This window comes from Coffea eugenioides, chromosome 2 (assembly GCF_003713205.1).
Source record: "Coffea eugenioides isolate CCC68of chromosome 2, Ceug_1.0, whole genome shotgun sequence".
NCBI classification, from domain to species: Eukaryota; Viridiplantae; Streptophyta; class Magnoliopsida; order Gentianales; family Rubiaceae; genus Coffea; species Coffea eugenioides.
In genome coordinates, this window is record NC_040036.1 from 38267070 (window position 1) to 38289802 (window position 22733).

General features: G+C 37.2%; 1 protein-coding gene across 1 annotated transcript; it reads right to left on the reverse strand.

The window, feature by feature from the left end:
* Positions 1–16197: 16197 nt before the first annotated feature.
* Positions 16198–17382, reverse strand: LOC113759669 (protein FAR1-RELATED SEQUENCE 5-like). Its single transcript, XM_027302246.1, has one exon. The coding sequence runs from the start codon at positions 17380–17382 to the stop codon at positions 16198–16200; it is 1185 nt and encodes a 394-aa protein (XP_027158047.1).
* Positions 17383–22733: the final 5351 nt, after the last annotated feature.

Consider the following 22733-nt stretch of genomic DNA (forward strand, 5'->3'; position numbering starts at 1 on the left):
ATGTTATCATGAAATTGGGATGGCGTTTTTGGGTCTTGAATGGTGTAAGTTTATTGTATTAGTTCGTGTGCACGAACACAGTGTTGGATAATTGTTACATGTTGTGGTTGAATAGGTACATAGAAATAACAGAGTTCAAATGTCTTTCAGTGAGTTGTGCGTCTCATACTTGCTAATGGAAATGTTATTTTGAAATTGAGATGTCGTATTTGGGTCTTGATTGGTGTAAGTTTATTGTATTAGGGCGTGCGCATGAACACAATGTTGGATAATTGTTGCATGTTGTGGTTTAACAGGTACAGAGAAATAACAGAGTTTTAATGTTTTGTACTCAGTTGTGCTTCTCATATTTTCTTCTACATTGATGTTACAGGTTATTGGTTTAGTTGCATAAAGAGAGACAAGTTTCTAGGTTGGAAGTGAATGAGTACGAGAGTAGGTTATAAGTTGGCAATGTGAGGCAGACGTAAAAACAAATCATGAGGTTTAGCATAGTCAGTGTGGAATAACGGTTAAGAATCTTACTAGTTATTGTAGGTGCACATCATGTTGGATAGTCATTACATGCAGTCATTTAGTAGTGACACTAGCAGAAGTGCACTGTAAAATTGGATGAACATACACGTAAAATTGTTTAACGGGTTTGTTGCTTCATTCATATTGTTGAAGAGTGTGATAAATAAAGGAGAAGGTGATTGAATCGAACTTGATAGGCATGGGAATAGATTATGAAATGACTAAATGAGGGATAATTAACCAGAAAGTTTGGTAATGAGACAAACAAATTGTGAAAAGGAAGATGACTTGTACAATAATTGTTCTGGTTGGACATCATCTTTGATAGTTGTTACACGTAATAGATCAGAAGTTACAATAATAGAACTGGTCTATAGAATTTCATGAAGATACTATAAATTTGGATGGCCCCCTATTCTACTGCATTGGTATTGTACAGTAGCATAATAAATAGAAGAAGAAATTGATGGATGAAATACAATCTGATAGGTAGAACAATAGATTATGTAGATTAGTGGCAGTTGGAATAAATAACAAACTGTGAAGAATGAGTTACCGAGTGTGAGAAAAAATGTTACAGGTTGTACTATAACTAGCGTGACTAATATTTGATGCTCATATATTTTGTTTAGCAGTACTTCATGATATGTTATGACAGTGGCTGGAAATAAAATTTTGGAACTGAAGTGCAATATGTTTGTTAAAAACATTAGTTTACATGGCAAGAACGCGAGCAGGAAGCACACTTCAGGAAGCAGACAGAGAAGAAATTGCCAAAACAAGTGGTGGTACAGAACACGGTGCAACACCTACTTCATCGAATAGGTAAGTGGCCAGTGCTTGCGTAAGGTCTTGGCAGGTTAGATTTGGCATCATTATAATGCATTACAATGTTGACTGTTCAGGGGCAGGATGGGAAGGAAAAGAAGCAGTAAAAGGAATGATCGTTTAGGTGGGGAGGAAGAACTGGTTACAGCGGGAACAAGCGAGGTCGCAGAACCAGTCCCACCATTGAATCCATGGATGAAGTTCAGGTAAGATTATTGAATTTGAGAAAAAAATAATGGTACTAAATAGCACATATAACTTTGGAGTTTTGAATGTGGACAGGAAAGAGTATCAACACACGGTTTCGGCGAAGGGTGTTAAGCTGACCGAGGTATGCTGTCCTAGCAAAATAAACTGAAGAATCATTGAACTGATGGGGTGCCTAAGGGAAAAATAGTGAAACGAGCAATTATTTTGTGTTTAGTCTAAAGTGTTTTTTGACTTAATTTATTCAATGCAGTACAATGACATTGCCCGGGCAGCATATAATAAGTTGAGTGAGGAAGAAATGAGGAATCGAAAGGAGGAGTATTTGAAAGAGAAAGAAGAGTATGAGAAAGAAATGGAACGTCTAGGAAAGTCGATATTGCGAAAAGCACGTGTTCAAATCAAGGTAAATACACGGCATGATTCATCAAACACGGATACGAAACTTATATTAGTCTAATGTATATATCTAAAAAATGGTGTAGAATCAGAAGTACACTATCCGATGCTCGCCAAAGCAGATGTCAAGTTTCGTTTCACGAATCGATGAAACTAAGAAGCAGCAGATTAGAGACATAGGATTTGGAGGGCTGCTAGACATACAGTGTCACTGGATTCCTAGTGGCATAGCCACCTGGCTTGTTGACAACTTTAATCCGACATTGAGCAGTTTAAATGTACATGGAGATGGTGTGCTACCTTTAACGTCAAAGGATATCAGTTTAATCCTGGGGATCCCGAACGAAGGTCCCGTTCCAGTTGAAGACACCGATACAACCAAGGTTGGGGGAACTGGACCAAGTCGTAGGACATACAAATGGAATGAGCTCTCAAATGAGTTGGTAGCCATGAATGCAGGGGAAGAATTCTTAAGACTATTCGTGGCATTTTGTTGTGGATGTCTACTGGCTCCAACCACTAGAGCCGAGCACAAAATAAAGCTTTGGAACTGTACGCAATTGGTTGATAGGGTAGCCAGATTGAACTGGACTGAGTATGTGAGGATCGTACTATGCAATAAGGTGCTAGAGGTGCAAAAGAAAAGTGAAAAGCAGCACCAATATGTTGGCGGTTGTATCTTCGTTCTGCTGGTAAGATTAGACAGTTGTAGTCATGACGAAAATATGCTGTAATTGTTACACAGTGCACCAGAGAGTCAATTAGTTTTGCGTGCCTTCATAACTACTGTCTGTATTTCCACATTTTATCGAATTCAGTGCGATGGATTGATTAGATTATGCTCAAATGAATGCGTCTACGATGATGTTTTAACAGTGTGGTCAAGTTTATCTACAGTTGAATTAATTGCTGTATTGTATTGCAGATTCATTATCTTGATCGGGTACAAATATTGAAGCATAAAGTGTCGAGAACTACTCCGCGAGCTAAGGCATGGACAGATGCTCTGATCTCTGAAAGGGATGCACTTGAGATTAAAAATTTTGGAGCTTATGGAAAAGAAAAACTGGTAAAATGTTATATATTGTTGACCTCATTTCATATAAAAGGTAGTGGTCTATGTAGTGCGTGGCTTTGCTATTGAAATGGTTGGTTTAATTTGTTGTTAAAGATTGGACAATATGATCCGGAAGATAATGAATATGATGGGCAGAGTACTGAACTACCCCCTGATTTGGTAGGGATGCTGATGAACAGCGGGCACGCCGATATCGGTGTAAGTGGGTCTGTTCCATGATTTAATGAAATTTGTTGTTTGATTAGACGTAATTACTGCATATTGTAAGAAACATTATTGGTTATTGATAGGCCTATCAACTTCATTCATGTTGTAGTATCATGTTAATATGTGATACCAATCCCAATATTACATCCCTGTCCAGAGAGTTATTAAAAATTAAGTCACATGAATGGAAATACAGAAATATAGTGATGTCTTGGCCAATCATGTTATAAATGTATGAAGTTTCAATGATCCCGGGTGACCATTTTATTTTTTAGTATATAAGTTACAGTTATAGAACCTATGGCCGCAATTCAAAGGTTAAATTAAGAACCTTTGCGTAAATGTACTATTGTATATGCCTGTATTGTATTCCATTGTTGAGAGCATGTGGCTCATTTATGGATTGATAATTTCATCATCTAACTGCAGGCTGAGCTAAATGAGCTGTATAACATTGCTGTTAGTAGCCAACGAAGGATATTGAAGATTGCAGAAATCCTCTCCTCTCAGCCGAGAGCAAAAGCTTCCACTTCTGGGCCTGAAGCATTGGACAAAGGAAAAAAACCTGTACAGGAGAACTATACAATACACAAGAGTCCTGATACCGAAGAAGAGCTGGAATTTCAATCTGCCGAAGAAGGGGCCAACGACGAGGATGATGATGCTGAAGAAATTGATGCGGAAGGGTTTGATGAAGACGAGCATAATGCAGCGCAGGCCGAGAAAGACGATGCCAATACGAGGACAAATATTGAAGGTATCCCAGACCCAGAGCTGAATGAAGATGTAATGGACGTGGAGAATCCAATTCCTACCTCATCAGTCGTACCCGATAACATCAGTCGCGGATTGGAACAAGGGACCACCATGACAACAACTGCGCAGGGAAGCATTATACAGCTTCAAGAGCAAGAGCAGGAGCAATACAGGTCAAATGTCATAGAACCTGCCGAAGAGGGTCAATGTACGGTGCAACCACCTTTGCACGCTACTGCATCGACGTCACATCTGCTTGAGCAAGAAATACCACAAAGGTTGCGATCATATGGTCGAAAGCGGAAAGGTTGGTATACTGTTATTATTCATAAGGTTCTAATTCAAGTTGTTTGACTGTAACATCTATTATCATATACGGTAACTATGTTTATACCATCATGATGGTCTGAACTCTCGCTTGTCATCATCGAAAACTTGTTAGGCATACTGTCATACCCTGTCTGATGTGAAACACATATGAAGTTGATGTAACAAACGTAATTAGGCATATTATGAAAGTATGACTTTATTCATGTTAAGAAGTTAGTGTGTTTCGAAAAATGGTAGTTACATTGCGGTGGAAAAATGTTACAAAATAGTTATTGAAAAATTACAGTGTGTTTAAAAATTGTTACCAAAAAATTTGGTAACTTATAGATTAAAAATTAGTATGTTTGAAGAATGTTTACAGTGTGCTTGAAGTTTGTCACAAAATAGTTACCTGAAAGTTACAGTTTGCTCTATTGAATACAAAACTCCATATTCGGGGATCGTTAGTTTCGGAATTTATTTTACATTATTGTACAATAGTTACCGGAAAGTTATACTGTGTTCGAAAGTTGTTACGAAATAGTTAATGGGGAAGATGCTATTTCATAATTAATGCAAAGTCAGTAATTCAAGAATGTTAGTTACGAAGTGTTTGTAACTTGTTACATTAGTGATTATTTAGACGAAAGTTGAATGTTATTGAAGACTGTTAGTCATTATAATTAATAGATAAGTTACAGTTTCTAAAATTAAAACATAAATCCATATTAAATGATTGCTGTTTAAATGTGTGTTTGTAGGTTGATACTCACTTATTTATTAGTCAAAGTGCATTTGAAAACTCTTAGAAACAGTTAATTTAGCATACTGTTATGGTGTGATTGAAGCCTGTTACAAATTAGTTATTGAGAAGTTATAGTGTGTTTGAAAATTTATCACAACTGTTTGAAAAGTGTTAGTTACAGTGTGTTTGAAGAGTCGTACAAATAGTTCTTAGGACAGTTACATTGCATTTGAAAAATAATTGATTGGTGTTTGATGACTGCTAATTGCATTGTGTCTGATGAATGAAGCAAAATACCTTATAATTTGTTAGACGACAACAAATGAATGTCATATGAAATGCATGTTATTTGCCTTTTGTAGGAGGCCTTGACGTTTAGGTGAAGCACAAGTCTACACGTGCAACAAAGAAGAGCACCGTTCTGCGGTCAGCAGAGTTCATTCTACCAGCACCTGTGACAGTTAGCCTATACGAAAAAAATGTGGCTGCATATGCATGGGATCCGGACCAAAATCCCAAGTAAGATTCTTGACAAAACTATTAATTCGATCTTGTGATCCATTCACTACAATAAGTACGCGTGTGGTTCATAATAAGATGGTATAGAAAAACAGATTGAATATGGATGAGATTCGAGTTCATATACATTAGTCAGATTTTTGTGTTTTGGAGTAGGAGTAATAATTATTAGTAAATCGTTTAATTGTGTCCTGGATGTGATAGGGACATACTTGTTCAAATGTATCAATTTTCGCTGACTCGGCTTGACTTGAAAACACTGGAAAATGGCATGCATGTGTCTAATCGGGTCAGTAGCTCATTACTTTTAGTCAAAAAGTTTGATTATGTATCTATTGATTGGAATAGTCATACGTAAACTCACCCAAGCAACACTCAATTATATGTTTTGATCACCATTTGCCATTGATTAGGTGATTGATATGTTTGCCCGTCTTATGAATTGGGGTGGAAGAACTGCCAAAATTAGGAAGCTTGAACGCTACATCGTAGAATCTGTTGCAGTTGTGAGTTTGAAATTTGGACTGCATCCTACAGTTGTGTTAGAGTTTTTCATCATCATATCTGAATTGGTATTACGATCCAACGCACCATTATTAATGTCTTCTATGCACCTTTCACTCGGCTATGTTATTGGTTGCAGGAAGGAATTTTAAAAATGGGAAAATTCGACAAGCTCTCTGATGCCAGCTTATCAGCTAAGCTTCTAAAGCTCTTCAAGGTTCGCAATAACAATACGGGGGTTGATCATGCAAATTGTGATTGGGTATGCAATTATCAAAATTTTAATCCAAAATTTCTTATGTGACTGTTGAACATTCAAAACATGTGTGAACTCGGTTATGTAGAATGACCTGTCTGACCTTTTTCATACCTCATTTGGCGCAGATACTTGTGCCAGTATGCATAGAGGGGTCTTGGTTTGTCTACAGCTTTGGTGTCTCAGAGAAAGAAGTGCACGTGCTAGACCCTGATAGCACTCAAGCAAAGAGCAAAGACATTAGTGTACTGAATCGACTGGTATGTTGGACAAATTGCTAAATGCATTACACGATATGACAGTGACACATTAGTGGATTGTAATAAGTTTTACATAATCTTTGGTGATATAGAAACGTGCACTGGGTTTGGTCGTGACGGCAAAGTTTGGCAAGGAAATTGACTTCTCCAGTTTCGGATTTTCTGTTGCCGATGTCCCTCATCACTCACCCAACAAAGTGTAAATAGTTTGACTTCTCCCGTCATTATTGTTAGAGTGTGTACTAAGTTTTTTGTCCAACATATATACCATAACTGACTAATGAGAAGACAACGTGAACAGGTGTGACAGTGGTGTTTTCGTTATGACATTCCTAGAGCATTGGAGCGGAAGGTTGGCTGTTCGGCTTACAGAGGTATTACAATTGATATCCCATTTCTCCATACAATCCATCTGAAATTGATTTAATGCTTGTTACCTCGACACTCAACTATACTAATTCCTACCTCTTGTGCTGATAGGAAAATGTTGGCAAGTATCGAGTGCTATACACAGCTCGATTGTGTAACTCAGTGGAGAACTCAAAGTTTCCGGACAGCTTCGCAAACCTGCAAGTACCTAAACGGGCGCAGTTGAATGTTGGTAATGCCTGATTTATAAGTATTGATGACTGGGAGAGAAGGAAGTCCACAAAATTGCATTTGACGTGCTTTTGTATATTATTACGTGTATATGACAGCTTTTGGATTGCTGTAACTAATTTTATTTTGGAGTCTACTGAGAAGGACCTTTCTTTTGAGACAGTAGTTTTGTTTTTCTGGAGACATTAGCATCAATACTGATTAGCAATTTATTTATCATTTGTGGCCATAAATTATGAATTTAATTCAGGTTGGTATAGTCGAAAAAGGTCAATCAACGGTGCAACCACCTTTGACTGTATAGTTATATTATTCATAAGGTTGGTATAGTCAAAAGCGGAAAGGTTGGTATAGTTATATTATTCATAAGGTTCTAATTCAAGTAACATGACTGTAACAGCTATATACACACACGGTAACTCTGTTTATACCATCATGTTGCTGCCTATATGGGTCTGAATTCTCGCTAGTCATCATCGAAAACTTGTAGGCATACTGTCATAACACACCAATGTCAGCTGCATATAAAGCGGACCTGACAAACTGAATTGAGCATAATAATTAAGTATGATTTTATTCCAACCACATCCAGATAAGGCTAATGTCATATTAAGCTAATTGCGAAGTTACAGTATGTTTGAAAAACTGTTAGTTACATCGTGTTTGAAGATTGTTATAAAATAGTTATTGGAAAGTTACAGTGTGTTTAAAGATTGTTAAGAAAAAAATTATTTTAGAAGTTACAGATTAAAAATTAATACTGATACTCCGTATTTGAAGACTGCATCCAGTGAATTTGTAGTTTGTTGCAAAATTAGTTATTGGAAAGTTACAATTTGAAAATTAATACAAAATTTCATACATGAAAGCTGGTAGTTACAAAGTGTTTGTAGGTTGTTACAACATAATTATTGAAAAGTTACAGGGTGTTCAAAGACTGTTACAAAATAGTTATTTGAGAAGTCACAGTTTCAAAATTAATACAAAACTTGATATTTGAAAACTGTTAGTTACGATGTGTTTGGACGTTGTTACAAAATAGTTTGATTATCAATTTATTTATTGGATTAGTGATACGTAAACCCAATTGTAACAGTCAATTACATGTTTTGGAAACTATTGGATATTGATTAGGTGATTGACATGTTTAGTCGACTGTTGAATTGGGGTGGAAGAACTGTCAAAAGTAGGAAGCTAGAACGCAAAATCGTTGAACCTCTAGCAGTTGTGAGTCTGAAGTTTGGACTACATCCTATTATGTGCTAAATTTTTTCAGCATCATATTTAAATTGGTATTACGAACCAACACCAACACACTATTACTGATGTCTTCTACACTACTCCCACTGGGGATACCCAAACACATAATCTAACAAATTGGTAGTTACTCGTAAAATTTGTATTAATTACCATAAAAGTACACCCAAAAAAATCTATTCATTATGTGTACTGCGGGTTTTGTGGGAAATGGGGCAGGAACCGTTCCTGAAGGTTCACGGCCACGATGTGGCCTCAAAAATTTGTGCGGCTCAGATACCTGCAACCGTTTGTGCCCCTTGTCAGGTTTTGTGTTTGTTTTCAAAAAACATGTTACTTATTCTATACTTACTAATTCTCCAGAATTATGTTACTACTAGCTAGCTTATATCGTTTCTTGCCACATATTAACTCCCACCTGTGTGTTGGTCCGTGTTAGCTCCTGATCGACACACAACCACTACTTCAACAGAAGGTTAAAACACAAAAGCTTAAGTGGCCCAAAAGGAGTTTTAGATTGTTCAAATGTCTTCATCGAGCAATTTTGGTGGCGGATCTACTGAGTTAAGATATCAATATCGGAACTGTCACTGTGGAAAAAGGGCTGGGCTGAAGATCGTGGAGTCACAGAAACCAACGAAGGGATTGCTGTACTTCGTCTGTGAAGGAAAAACTTGTGCTTTTTTCGCTTGGTGTCATCCAATAGGGAGGAATCATGAGCAAGTTCAGGCTAACTACTGCCCTCCCTCACTTAATCGACAAGCAATAAGTAGAGAAAGCTCCTTCGACAGTCCCGGAACAGTGCAAAATGAACCAAACTCTTTCCCGTATCATGTGTACCGAATCGAACAAGATATTCGACAAATGAAAACCTTCATGACGATATCGGTAGCGGTCGCCTTTCTGTTGCTCCTAATAGCAATTTTTCGCTGACAGCACTTTCAATTTTTCGACCCATATGATATGAACTTCGCCTTGAATGTTGTCGGAGATATATCCTCTATAGGCAAAGTTACACTGACGTCCTTGTACTGTTGACTTTTCATTTTGGTAGTTGATCTAGAAGATAGAGTAAACAGTAGATGCAGTCGTATAGTTGAATGAAACTGGTGAAGTCACATTGAAAGTTTTTTGTGAAGTTATATGATTGCTCTTTTATCTGAAATCACATGTGTTGTTCAATTGTTTTGTGTTAATGACTCTAACTAATCGAAACTATGAATTGTATAATGATGCACAAATGGTTACCTTAATTGTAAATTGTTACAATTCGTACGTTCTTACTTACAGCTTTGTTCGTCCTAAGTTACAACATTCAAGGAAATTAGTTGTCAAATTGAAAATCTTTAATAAAGTATCAGGAGCAGAAGGAGGTGCTTATTCAGGTACTATCACATTGTGGGTCATTGAATGACCAAGGCCATTCAGTTTTACACATCTGACTCTGGGCCAAAAAATTGACATTCATTGTGAGATTTTATGCACAATGTTTTACGTATTACTGTGTATGCACATTGTCGAAATTAAGGTCACTGATGTGTAACTATGTATTCACATCGGTAGCCTTAATGTTGCAATACAGGTCTTACCATGATAAAAACTGTAAAATTTATTTTATTTTCTGATGCTGATTAGTAACACGACGTAACACTTATTAAGAGTATCGATACTAAAAATATAGTTCAACATTTTGTCCATACGATTGACAAACTGTTCATATATTGTTACAATTCGTAAGTTCTTATTTACCTCTTTGTTTGTTCTGAGTTACAACATATATAAAATTTGTAGTCGAATTTGAAATCCCCTATAGAGCATTGGAGCAGAAGGAGGTACGAACCGCTCATAGAGGTAGTAAATTTGGATCATACACTGACCAAGGCCATAGAGTGTTACACATCTGACTCTTGGCTAAGAAACTGTTGTTTTGGGCTGTCATACCTCCCTGTGACAGTGTAACTGTGTATGCACACAGTGAAACGTACATGAATCTAATGTGTAACTCTGTATATAGGTGCTCTCTTAAAAGTTGGTGTACAGGACCAAAACATGATAAAAGCTGCAAACATGTGTTGAAGTCTGTAAACGATTAGCAACAGCACGTAACACGTATATTCACTGTCGGTACTACAAATCTGGCGCTTTGTACGTAACTAAACTTATTCGACATGGTTCAGGCACTGCATGTGGGTCTACAGTCTCTTCTCCCGTGATGTACTAGTTGCCCTCATATGCGTTCGGGAAGATCTCACTATTTTAATGAGATGTTCGAGAAGGTCTCGCTACGCAATATTTTGGGGTTCGAAACGATCATCGTAACTATTCTCAATAGATACTTAATAAAGTGTCTAAGAAATTTAATGTGTCAGTGGGAGGAATTATCGTTTCTACCAAGGGCAATAGCACAAACAAGAGAAGAGGAAAGGTTCATCGAATATTAACTAGTTGTATTATCACTAGTTGTAATATCGGGGAATATCTAGTTGGAATATTATTCAGTTTTAAATAGAGCAGACGAAAAGCTGCTGATAGCAAATTCATTAGTTATAATAAATTGTAACATACAGCTAATTGGATGTAACGCAATCCGTACATAGTGAAACGTACAGGTCACTGATGTGTAACTGTTTATCCACATGACCCTTAATATTGGTGTACAGGTCATTTCATGACAAAAGCTGCATAATTTGTTTTATTGTGCGAACAGATTTGACACAATTCAATGGCATGCATCGAACTCTACAGCTTCCACTGCAACGACAAAATTGTTTGGCCTGGAATGCGTTGTCCAGTGATAGTTTACCACATTGTGAGGGTCCTGCGGACTATAAAAGGGGGCGGTTGCAGAAGTATATCCCTCAACAACAAAATTTTTCTGTCCACCTTTCATTACTACACAAACATTTTCCATTTTCAATAACTTCACACTTCCCATTTCTTTCTACTGAAGGGTGGCAATGAACCCGTGCATGAAATTTATTATTAGTATTCTTCAACCCTCCTCTAACCTCAATTGCAGTGTCATCAATAGAGGGTTCACACAGAAATCAAGCTCTTGGGTGCCAAATAGCAGCTAGTAGGTTGCATGATGTTCGAGAAGATCTCGCTAATTTAATGAGATATTCGAGAAGGCCTCGCTACATCAATTGTTTTGAGGTTCGAATCGACCATCTCTATGTTCTCAATAGACACTTACTAAAGGGTCTAAAAAATTATATGTGTTAGAGGGCCGGACTTATTGTTTGTGCCGAGTGCAATTGCGCAAACGAGAGAAGAGGAAAGGTTCATCGGATATTAACTTGTTGTAGTATCACTAGTTGTAATATCAGGGAATTTCTAGTTGTAATATCAGTAGTTTTAACTAGATAAGACGAAAAACTGCCGTTTGCATATTCGTTAGTTGTAATGAATTGTAACATATACATAACTGGTTGTAACTCAACATGTACATGGCGTAATCAAAATTTGTTGCATTTTAAATATTAGTTACCCTACTTTCAAATTACTTGTCCCAACGAAGTATCATGTTCTTCTGCGAAACTGTTACTTATTATGTGGTCATGTGGAACCAAACCAAGCCGCCAATCGTAAGTTCATTTCTATATTGAAAGAGTAATACCTATTGAAGTGCCTGTAATACTATCTGTAATACTTATCGTTAATATAATTGTAAACAAATTGTCTAAATTTTAACATATAGGCAAATGACAAGGTGCCTGTACAAGCACATCAATAAGCGGTAACAGCTTATTAACGTCCTGTAACGTACATATGCTAGTGGCAACTTCTTGTTACACTTGAAAAGTAAGGTGACTGACGAATAATTGGGAATTCACCTGACCCAATTGTTGTTGGAGTACAGGTTATGACCCAATCAAATTAAACCATTATTTCATCAACACACTATACATTTGACTAAACGTTGAGTCTATTCTCTCGTTAATAGGTGGTTGTCATGCCTTCATCTAATCACCCAGGAGTACTATCCCGTGGAGAACAACATGAAATGACATAGCAAGCAGTTGGTCAAGTTGCCAGAAGAAACCATTTACTATGTATGGTCTCAAATAGGTGCTCTGTTAAAAATTTCTACCTCTTTTTTTCTCCCACCTAATTCTTTATCAGTAGATACTTGTAACATCCAACCAAAAAGCAGTAGGTATTAGCATAGTCATGCAATCCACAAACGAAGGATCTCATACAAGCTCACCATCAAATGTTCGGCAAAAAAGATGAAAAGTATCGTTGGATCCAACAAATGCCATAAGCAAGTACGAAACACCAGATGGGAGGATTTTATATGGTACCAAACGCGAGTTCAGGAACGCTCCACTTAACACCAACAACTCTCTGGGACTAGCTGGTCACATTTTTAAAAATACCGTCAACGATCATCTACCGTCTGGCTATTTCGTTATGGACCATGAACCCATATGGGAGCCTGTTCGTGAGCGAAAAATGGAATTAGAGGTATTTTGTCGCTGGCATGGCATCCGCGTCCCGAGAACAAGGTCAGCGGATCTTGTTATAGGACCACAAGCCAATGATGCAAGCGTATTACATAGACTACAGCGAGAAGTTATGCAGATGGAGCGTAGGCTTCACAGGTTCCACGAGATCCAGGCCGCAAAAAGACATGGTATTGGAAAACATTTTGATGTTCAACACATTTTAGTAGATCCTAGGCTTATATCGGACCCGGACCTATCTGACTTTACTAAATCAAGCGACGATGACTTTCAAAGGTACATACCCCATTGTCTAATGCATGACGGCGTTCCCAGGTGTTGTATGGGATACAACTGATAACAAGGGATGTAGTTCAATGTTTGTTAGGGTAGCGGTAAAACTATACTCATTATAATCTCTACTCAAATAAATTGCTTACCATATTTGGATATTAATCATGCCTGTTACTCAGTCGTAACTAGTTGTAACGTAACAGTAACAGATCCCTAACTGGTTGTAACCCATTGTGTACTGTTCGTTATTCCTTTTTGTTGCATTGTAAAACTTCATTTTAACGTTACAAATTAGTTCTCCAAGGAATCATTTTCTTATGCGCACCTATTACCTAGACGTGGTCGTGACCTGGTTTGACCATAATTTAATTAACCTAAAAACTTGTAATACCAATTGATGTGCCTGTGATATATCATGTCAATGGTGCACTAAATTCGTCAAGCGATGCAAAACAAATGGCCTAAATGATAATGTTTTATAAAAATAGCCCAATAATAATTCGAATTTATCATCATAACAAAATCAAGACAATTTAGACTTTAGATTGTGTTATCTTATACATCGTACCTTTGACGGTGCGATCTATGCCAATAAATATGTTATTAAGCTATGCAATTGAACGTAGTAGAATGATATACATATCACGACAACCATTCAACTGTTATGGTCGATTTAGTGAAAAATATCCGATCACAAAAAACACGTTCAATTCTATTGTAAAATTGTTACTTCAATTTTCTACCAACTTTATAATTTTCTAACAATTTTATACAACCCAATACAAACTATTGATGACTACTAACACTAGATGCGATTACAATTGTAATCCACTTGTCTAAATTTGAAAAGAGTGAAACATCAATGGTGCCTGTATAACCTCGTCAATAAGTTGTAACAACTTATTAACTGCTTGTAACGTACATATGCAACATTCTCAGGTTGGGACAACCACTTAATGTCTCGTTGAAAATATATAGTTACACATCATTCATCAACCTCATTCTGGGGGGAGGCGACGTCAACGCGTAGTTGCAATCCCTGTGTGTTATTTCTTCCCTGAAATGGGTAACGATGGCAAATCAGCAAATATTATTAATAAAACATACGATTAATGATATACGATGTCCAAGTCTCCAATTAATAACATTACATAAATATGTGCTGTAACGATAAAAGTTTATCACCTGAGGTGATGGTGCAAATACATGATATGCATCAACATCACAGTGTGTTGAAATTGCCCCACGCTCCTCCTACATTATATAGTATAAGTAATCGACTGTCAACAAATCATTACCAGTGCCTATATTGCTCACTTATAAAGTTAAATTGGACTAGACATTATAACAAAAATGATATATCAGACCATTAAGACATCTCTGATGGAGTTATGCTTGGAAAAAATAGGAAATCTGGGATGCATCCATTCTGTAGGGACACTTGCAGGAGGCCCCTGATTAGCCAAACGGTGGATCTTGAAATAATAAAAAATAATACGTTATTAAAGCGAGCATACGTTAACTACATAATTTGCATGATTTGACAGCCTTCGGGAGCCCACCGTTACAATTAAAGAAAAAAAGGTAGCTCTACTACATGAACAAGAAGGTTTTATTTTAACTACTAAATGTATGCATACCGTTTGACTTTCATCGATATCGGGAGCAACAACATTTGGAGGACCATTCACTGTCTGACTCATTGAATGCGTCTACAAGTTTCGTATGGGCCAAATCATTGTATAAGACAAACAAAATACGTATATCAGGAGGGATGACGGCCGTAACAACATTATCACACAATGTAACATCAATGTAACTATTTATGCTATTAGAAACATCCAAATAAAAGTAAGAGTCATGTCCATTTTATACTAACCGAAACAGAGTCAGTAGATGAACGGCATCCCATAAACATGTATTCCTCAAATGAAACCGATGTCGGCTCCGATTCTGAGACCTACAGTATTGACACGGCAATAATATTATTTCATAATGAATGTTACCTAAACTTTAGTTAATAGTATAACAATAACTTAGTTTTAGCATAAATGTTCCCCAAGTACCAAAATTTGATCCATACCGTAGTCTGTGTAGTTCTTGATAATCTAGATTTTCTTTTTACTCTGTCAAATTTATCGACCCAACTTCGCATCACTCTACTTTTCTTCCCACCGCCTCGTTTTTTAATGCCTCTTGCGACTACTGCCTCCCCCATTTCATTTACAATTTCAATTTTATCTCGTTCCTCCATATTCAGATTTTTTTGATTTTGCAAAGGTTGCTCTTCGCTTTCTGAGAGGAGGAGCTCAACTCTCTTTGACAAATCGGATATGACAGTGATTGCTACTTTGCTGGTGTCCTCCGACATTGCTGCTCGAGTTGCGACCTTAATCATGGCTGGAGTGAGCTCCCGATAACGAGTTGAAATCATTACTTTAGGATCAGCCACAACTTCCTGTCCTCGCCGATCAAAACAGTCTCCAGCCCGAGCTCTTTTTGTCCATCGCCTCTTAATGTATTCAGGAGGAATTATTTTTATGCCACGGTATCAAACACCTTCAACGCGTGCCCACATAAAATGCCTTCATTCTCGTATTTTTTGCAACTGCAATGTACACTTAGATCATTCCGATTGAATACTACTATTCTTTCAGGTCCTCCATCATACCTCATGACCGCAAACTCCACAAACATCGCTGCATCTTGTTGTCTCAATATAACCATAGCTGTTGACTCGCCATATTCATTTTGGAATGCAACAAATACGGTTGGTGAATACGTCTCTGATGCATGCACAAGCATAGGTGTTTGCCTTAACCCTACCATGGGGAGCTTTTGCCTCATTTCATATTCTGCAATCAGTTCATTATGTCTCTTTTCATCAACCACCCGATTGAAATGTCTAAAGAACTGCACAAGGTCATGATCCAGTTTCAAATGATTTTTAATTGCTGCATTTAGGCTTTCGCTGAGTTGGGTGCTTCGCATTCCCGCGGTCCATCTTTCTTTCATCATGCACCTTGCCATTTATCACGAATTTTATACAACCCGGAGAGCCATTCATTATTTTCAAGATTGTGTTTCTTCACCATCGCCTCCCACACCCTATTGAATTGTTCCACTTCTTCAAACTCATACATGCAGGCACCAAACATGTATGGAAGATCACTATTTTCCTTGTAGTGATTGCCAAGATGTTTCATAAAATTACGCCTTATGTGAAACGTACATAGACCGTGAAATGTTTCAGGCATAACAACTGAAAGAGCGGCTGCCATGGCATGATCTTGGTCGGTTAGTATGGTACTTGGACGCTTTCCGCACATTGCTTCTAGAAATGTACCAAACACCCATTTGAAAGAATCTATAGTCTCATCATACATAAGGGCAGCACCGAATATCACAATTTGCCTATGTTGGTTAAAATCCACAAACACTCCAAGTGGCCGGTATTCTTTATTTGTTTTGTAAGTTGTGTCGAATGTGACTACGTCTCCAAAAAATTTGTAGTCAATTAACATTCCTGCATCAGCCCAAAAGATATTCGTTATCTGCTCTTCACAGTCCAGCTGTACGGCATGAAAAAACGATGGATTCTCGAGTGTTTGCTCTTGAAAATAATTCAGCATGCTACCTGCTTCTCCATATTTCAAACTCCTTTCCCGTCGAGTACGAAGATATAGTTTCAGGTCTTCCCGAGTATATCCCATATTTCCCATCCCACCTGCCTCCTTTCCCATAAGCTCATGGCTCTGTTTCAATGAAAGCCCAGCGTCCTCGCTTATTTCAGCTTGGAATCCTTGAGCCTCGCTCACTTTTCTTTGTGATGGCATCATGTGTGCACATTGAGCAATGTGCAACTCATGGTTATGCTCTAAAACAAGATCATGCACACGGTACTTCATTGTTCCTCTAAACAACACAATAACCATTTTAGCTCCACACCCTGTTTTCGTCGGAGCTCGTGTCCTCTTTGGCATCACATCACCTTCGTACTTGCGCTTCACACCTTCCTTGCAGCAACTATATCTCCTAGACGTGGTCACGCCGTCTTTGTCTTTATTCAGATAGTCTTTACGTACACTAAAACCCATTTTAAAGGCATATTTGTTGTAAAACTTGTACGCATCCTCTTCGCTGTTGAACTCCATTCCTAACTCAGGGGTCCCATCTTCTGCCAATTTGCTGCAATCCATTACTTCTGATCCTGCCAATTATGCATCAAACACCCTAATTTGCAACACTTCATGAATTGTATGTACATAAACGACAACATAAATGTATATTACCATTCATAATGTGTTATGAATCATACATTACTCGTATACCAAATTCTATTATTACACTATCAATATGATTAATGATTCACATCATCTTACTTTTACTCTAAGACGATCCGTGTACAAATACAACTCCATGTACACTAACTTAAACGGATTGTAATGTATTGGTCACACGATGTAAGTCTATTTTAACTGTATGTACATCCACGCTGGTGATTATATTTTGATTCTAGATTCTTTAGCTCACTGGACCTTATGTCATTCGTTAATGACAACCGCATAAGCCAACTCCGTATTTTCTACTATTTCTATATTTTGAGGGCCAAACAATCACTTTCTACTCATTGTAATATATTTTTTACATCATGTAATTTACTTACAATACAAGGTTCACCCATTTATTATTCACATATATGTCTTTTCCTCAGTTTCACCTCATTCAACTCTACACCTCTATTTTATACACACTACACGGTCAAGAGAGGGACAAACTAATATTACTCCATGAGCATGGACCAATTACTAGATGCACAATGATTCATATCAATTGTAATACGGTGACTATAACATGTAACTAATTTACAACAAGATGTACATTCATTCACTTGTTAAATGTGACTTTGTTTCTCTCATCTTTCCCTAATTCCGTTCGATGGTTTACTTGAATACATACCCCTAGGTCTTCCAAAAACTACTATCCCTTTATAGTTCATCACTGAAAAACTAAATGGTCACACACACAGATACGGTACATATATTTAATATAGTACAACTTCACTATTCTTGTATCATCTTCATATTATGTCTTCAGTGACTCTAATTTCATCCTTCATTTAACAGATGTGCATTTGGGTGACAAATTATTGGCCACAGTTACTGACATGCTTCAGTCATGTTACCTTGGTCGGCTAATACGCTTCACGTTTCACCGAAGTCGGAGAGCGTAGCTGCATCTGCTATTAAGTTGAAGGACAAAATCTGGCTTCGTGAGATTTTGTCCTTCCTCTGTTTGCTTCTACCTTACCGCCTGCCTTGTGCGCATTCAAAATAGATACAATACTCTTATACCCAGTTGAAAACCACAGCTGCTTCTGCTATTCAGTTTTCCATCCAAACTTTGGCTTCATCTCTGTTTTCTTCTACCTTGCCGCCTGTCTTTCCACTCACTTTTCTGTCAATTGCTATTTTCATCAGAGTAGACTACACTCACTTCACCTAGAAAGAGCTAGTAAGTCGAATTCCACTCGAACTTCAGCTTTCTACCTTCAATGAGCGGTCGGTCAGACTGTCAGAGTAGAGCTCCTTCAGAAGCACGCCAACACTCTTCCCTCAGTTTTATTTTCTGCGGCTAATTCAAAATTTCAACTTGAATTTCAAAATCTACTTCTCTTCCGTTTGCTCCGTTTGCTCACGTTTGGAAGTCAACATTTTTTTATTTGGAACGGTGCCGTTTTTCTGCCCTGCTTCAGCCTTGCTGACTTGGCTTATTTCTCTCCTCACATTTTTTATTGTGAGGAGACCGTTCAGGAGCGGTCGTCTGAGGACCGCTCCTGCCCCGTATCCGCAGAAGGACCGCTCCTGAACGGTCCCCTCACAAGACCGAACGTGAGGCGAGAAATGGTCCAAGTCAGCAAGCCTTCAGGTGAGACCAAAACGACGACGTTCTATTAATTGAGAAGGGAAAAAAATCTAAAATCGTATCTGGGGTAACGGCAAGTTACGGAACGGCAGCAACGTTGATAAGCGTCCTCCCGCCCAAAATGAAAGGTTGAAAATGAAGGTTCCCACTTAGACCCACGAAGCAGTTGCCACTATTCGAAATTCATAACTGTCAAAAACTAGGGCAATAGACGAGAGGAGAAATAATAGAGAAAAAGAGGAGATTGGCAAGAACAGTGTGACATTGGAGTCAAGCTGTGGAACTGTGGCATTGTTGAAGGCTGAGCAGAGGAAGCAGAAGAAAGAAGTGGTGGCAGAAGGCCAATTTTGTTGTGAATCGGCTTTAGTAAAAGAAGAAGAAACGTGAACCTCAGCTTCAAAGTTGAAGAGCGTGGGATCCTGAGTAGTTAAAGACCACAAATCATAAAGGTAAAACATGTGGAAACCTGAGATGATACAGTAATGTGTGTAATTTATACTTCAAAGTGGAAGGACCTTACTTGTGGTTGTTTTTGGTGTACACTATGACGCTTTTGTGTATAGTAAGTAAAAAAGTTCAGCGTGATAGAAGTGTTATGTAAAATTGTATGTGATCGTCGAAACAGAGTAGAAATAGGAAAGGAGGGGGATTTCTTGCTGCACAACTGCTTGATAAAATGTGTGAATGGGTTTGGGATTTCGTAGGCGTAAAAAATGGGTGTAGATGCTGAATTACAAAATGCTAAGTAGATAGTACAATGCATTGAGTGTATCATACACTGCGAAACTAAATAGTGACAAGATAATTCAGTGCAATGAAGGGTAATATAGCACGTTGGCTAAAAATTATGTTATGTGGAAAAAAAGTGACATGGAGAAACATTGATACGGTGTGTTAAAGTGTAAAACATTAACATAAGAAAGTCAAAACTTGTGAGATGTAGTACATAGTATAAGGAAAAGATCTAGAAAATGACAAAGAGTAGAGGCGAAGGACAAATTAGAAATGATAGTCGGAGATTGGTATGTTATATTTGAGATTTCATTGGTGTATGTCTAGTGTATCAGTTGATGTACATGAACATAATATTGGATAAGTCTTACATGTCGTGGACTAACAGGCACAGAGAAGCAAAGAGTAGAAATGTTAGTGTAAAATTGGTATGTCTCATTTTGTGATTTTCATTAGTGTATCTGTTCTATTAGTTCACGTGCATGAAGACAATGTTGGATAAATCTTACATATTGGTGGATAACTGTTGCATGGTGTAGATTAATAGGTACAGGACAGAAAGAAAAGAGAAATGTTAAGACTGAAATTTGAATGGCGTATTTGGGACTTCATTAATGTATGTTTATTGTATTAGTTGTTGTGCATGAACAAAATGTTGGATAGATGCTACATGGTGTTGGATAACTATTACATGGTGTGTATTAGCAGATACCAGGCAGAAAGAGAAGAGAAATGTTAGATTGAAATTTGAATGTCGTACGTGGGACTGCATTGATGTATGTTTATGGTATTAGTTCTTGTGCATGAACAAAGTGTTGGATAAGTATTACGTGGTGTTGGATAAATGTTACATGGTGTGGATTAGCAGGTACCGGCGAGACAGAGAAGAGAATTGTTAGATTGAAATTGGAATGTCGTATTTTGGACTGCATTGATGTATGTTAGATTGTATTATTTATTGTGCATGAACACAGTGTTGGATAAATGTTATATGGTGTGGATTAACAAGTACATAGAAGAAACAGAGTAGAAATGTTAGCGTGTAACTGGTATGTCGTATTTGAGATTTCGGTGGTATATGTTTATTGTATTTGTTGTTATGCATGAACAGGATGGCACGAATAAGAAGCGAAAGACGGAACAAGAGTTTAGGCGAAAATGAAGGAATAGAGGCAGCGGGTACAAGTGAAGTTAGAGAACCAGTTCCACCGTTGAATGCGTGGATGAAGTTTATTTAATATTGATGTTTATTGAAAATAATAATCATGAGTAGAATGCACAGCTAATTGGTTAATATTTAATGTGTGTAGGAAGGAGTATCAAAGCACCGTTCCAGCGAAAGGCATTAAGATAACAGAGGTATGTATTAAGAACTAAATAAAGCATTAATTGTTTATAGTTGTTGCACGGTAAAAGTAAAAAACACAATTAGAAAAGGGTTAATATCAGAAACCTCCCTTGAGGTTTCTTTTAATCACACCTAGCACCTTCCATGTGTTCGAAATCATACTTAGCACCCCTGCAATGACAATTTTGGTGTCATTGTCAGCCTCTCTATTTCAAAATGATAGCAAAAAAATGAATTGTAAGATAGAGACTTTATTTTTGTTCCACCTGTACCCATAGCCCAAAAGGAGTTTATTTCCTAGTAGCAAAACAGATCTAAATCTTGTTTTTTAGTATATGTAAATGATCATCTAATAAATAATAGGATAGCATCAGGGTTGTAACACAATTACATATCTTCATACACCATGGAGTATGCTGATATGTATCGTTTGGGGGATGCGAGGTAGGGAAGGGTGTTAGATCAATCATCCTTGAATAGTGTAACACGTTTTGAACATTCTGTAATTTTATATAAGTTTCTTGTATATCTTTACAATAGATTGCGTCTCTGCTATTAAGGTTTACAAATAATTCACGTAGAGTTACACATTATTTAAAAAATGTTACATTGATCCGAACGGGGATAAAAAAATGTGAGTATGGATTCTCATAATGGCAGCAATAGTTTCAGAATGTGGTTGTAGTTGTAAATAAACTTGCTCTTCCATATTTGGGAAAATGAGGTCGTATAAATAGCTTTTTTCTGCATCGTAGTCGAATGGAGTTTGTAAGTTATTAATATTGCAATTCTCAGAGTCTAGATTATTGCTTGTAGATGGTGTTTTGGAAACATATGGATTGCGATACCCCATTATGTAGTAGAAATGGCTCGCTTAGGGTATATACTCATGAATTCCCATCATCTTTGAACTACATTTAGATTGTGTTATTATGTAGTTAGGAATTACGATTTTGACAATGGCACTATGTCCATTGCCAAAAGTTAACATTACTGGAAACGGCATGACTAATTAATATTAGGGAGGGGGATAAGAACAGTTGTTAGATCAATCATCCCTAAATAGTGTAACATTTTTTGATCATTTTGTAATTTTGTATAAACTTCTTGTACATCCTTGCAACAGAAGTGTAATAAGTTGTTAGTGTAGATATGGGTATAGTATGTAATAATCGTACTTGTGTTGGTAAATTTTACAGATAGTTCAATTAGAGTTACACGTTGTACAAAGAATATTACATAATTCAGAACAGTTATCAGCAGTTTGTCAAAAGAATTTTTTGATTTTTTTTATCTTTTTTGGTATGCAGTTTTCTTCTTAGTTCTTGTAGTGGAGTATTGTTCTCCGTATACTGCATTGATTATTTTTAAATTATGACCGTTCAACTTTGGTTATGGTATAATAATACCTATCCGAATTTCTTTTTGCCTCTGAACGAGTTAAGGTTGTTTGTGGCATGGGATAGATGTTGGTGATTTTTGGGTAATTTCTCACCTTTTGATTAGGAGAACCTGTCACATCCTACTATCGAGAATGCTATGTGT

Coding starts and splice junctions, on each gene's coding strand:
- LOC113759669 (XM_027302246.1), bottom strand. CDS start 17,382: ATGGATTGCAGCAAATTGGCAGAAGATGGGACCCCTGAGTTAGGAATG.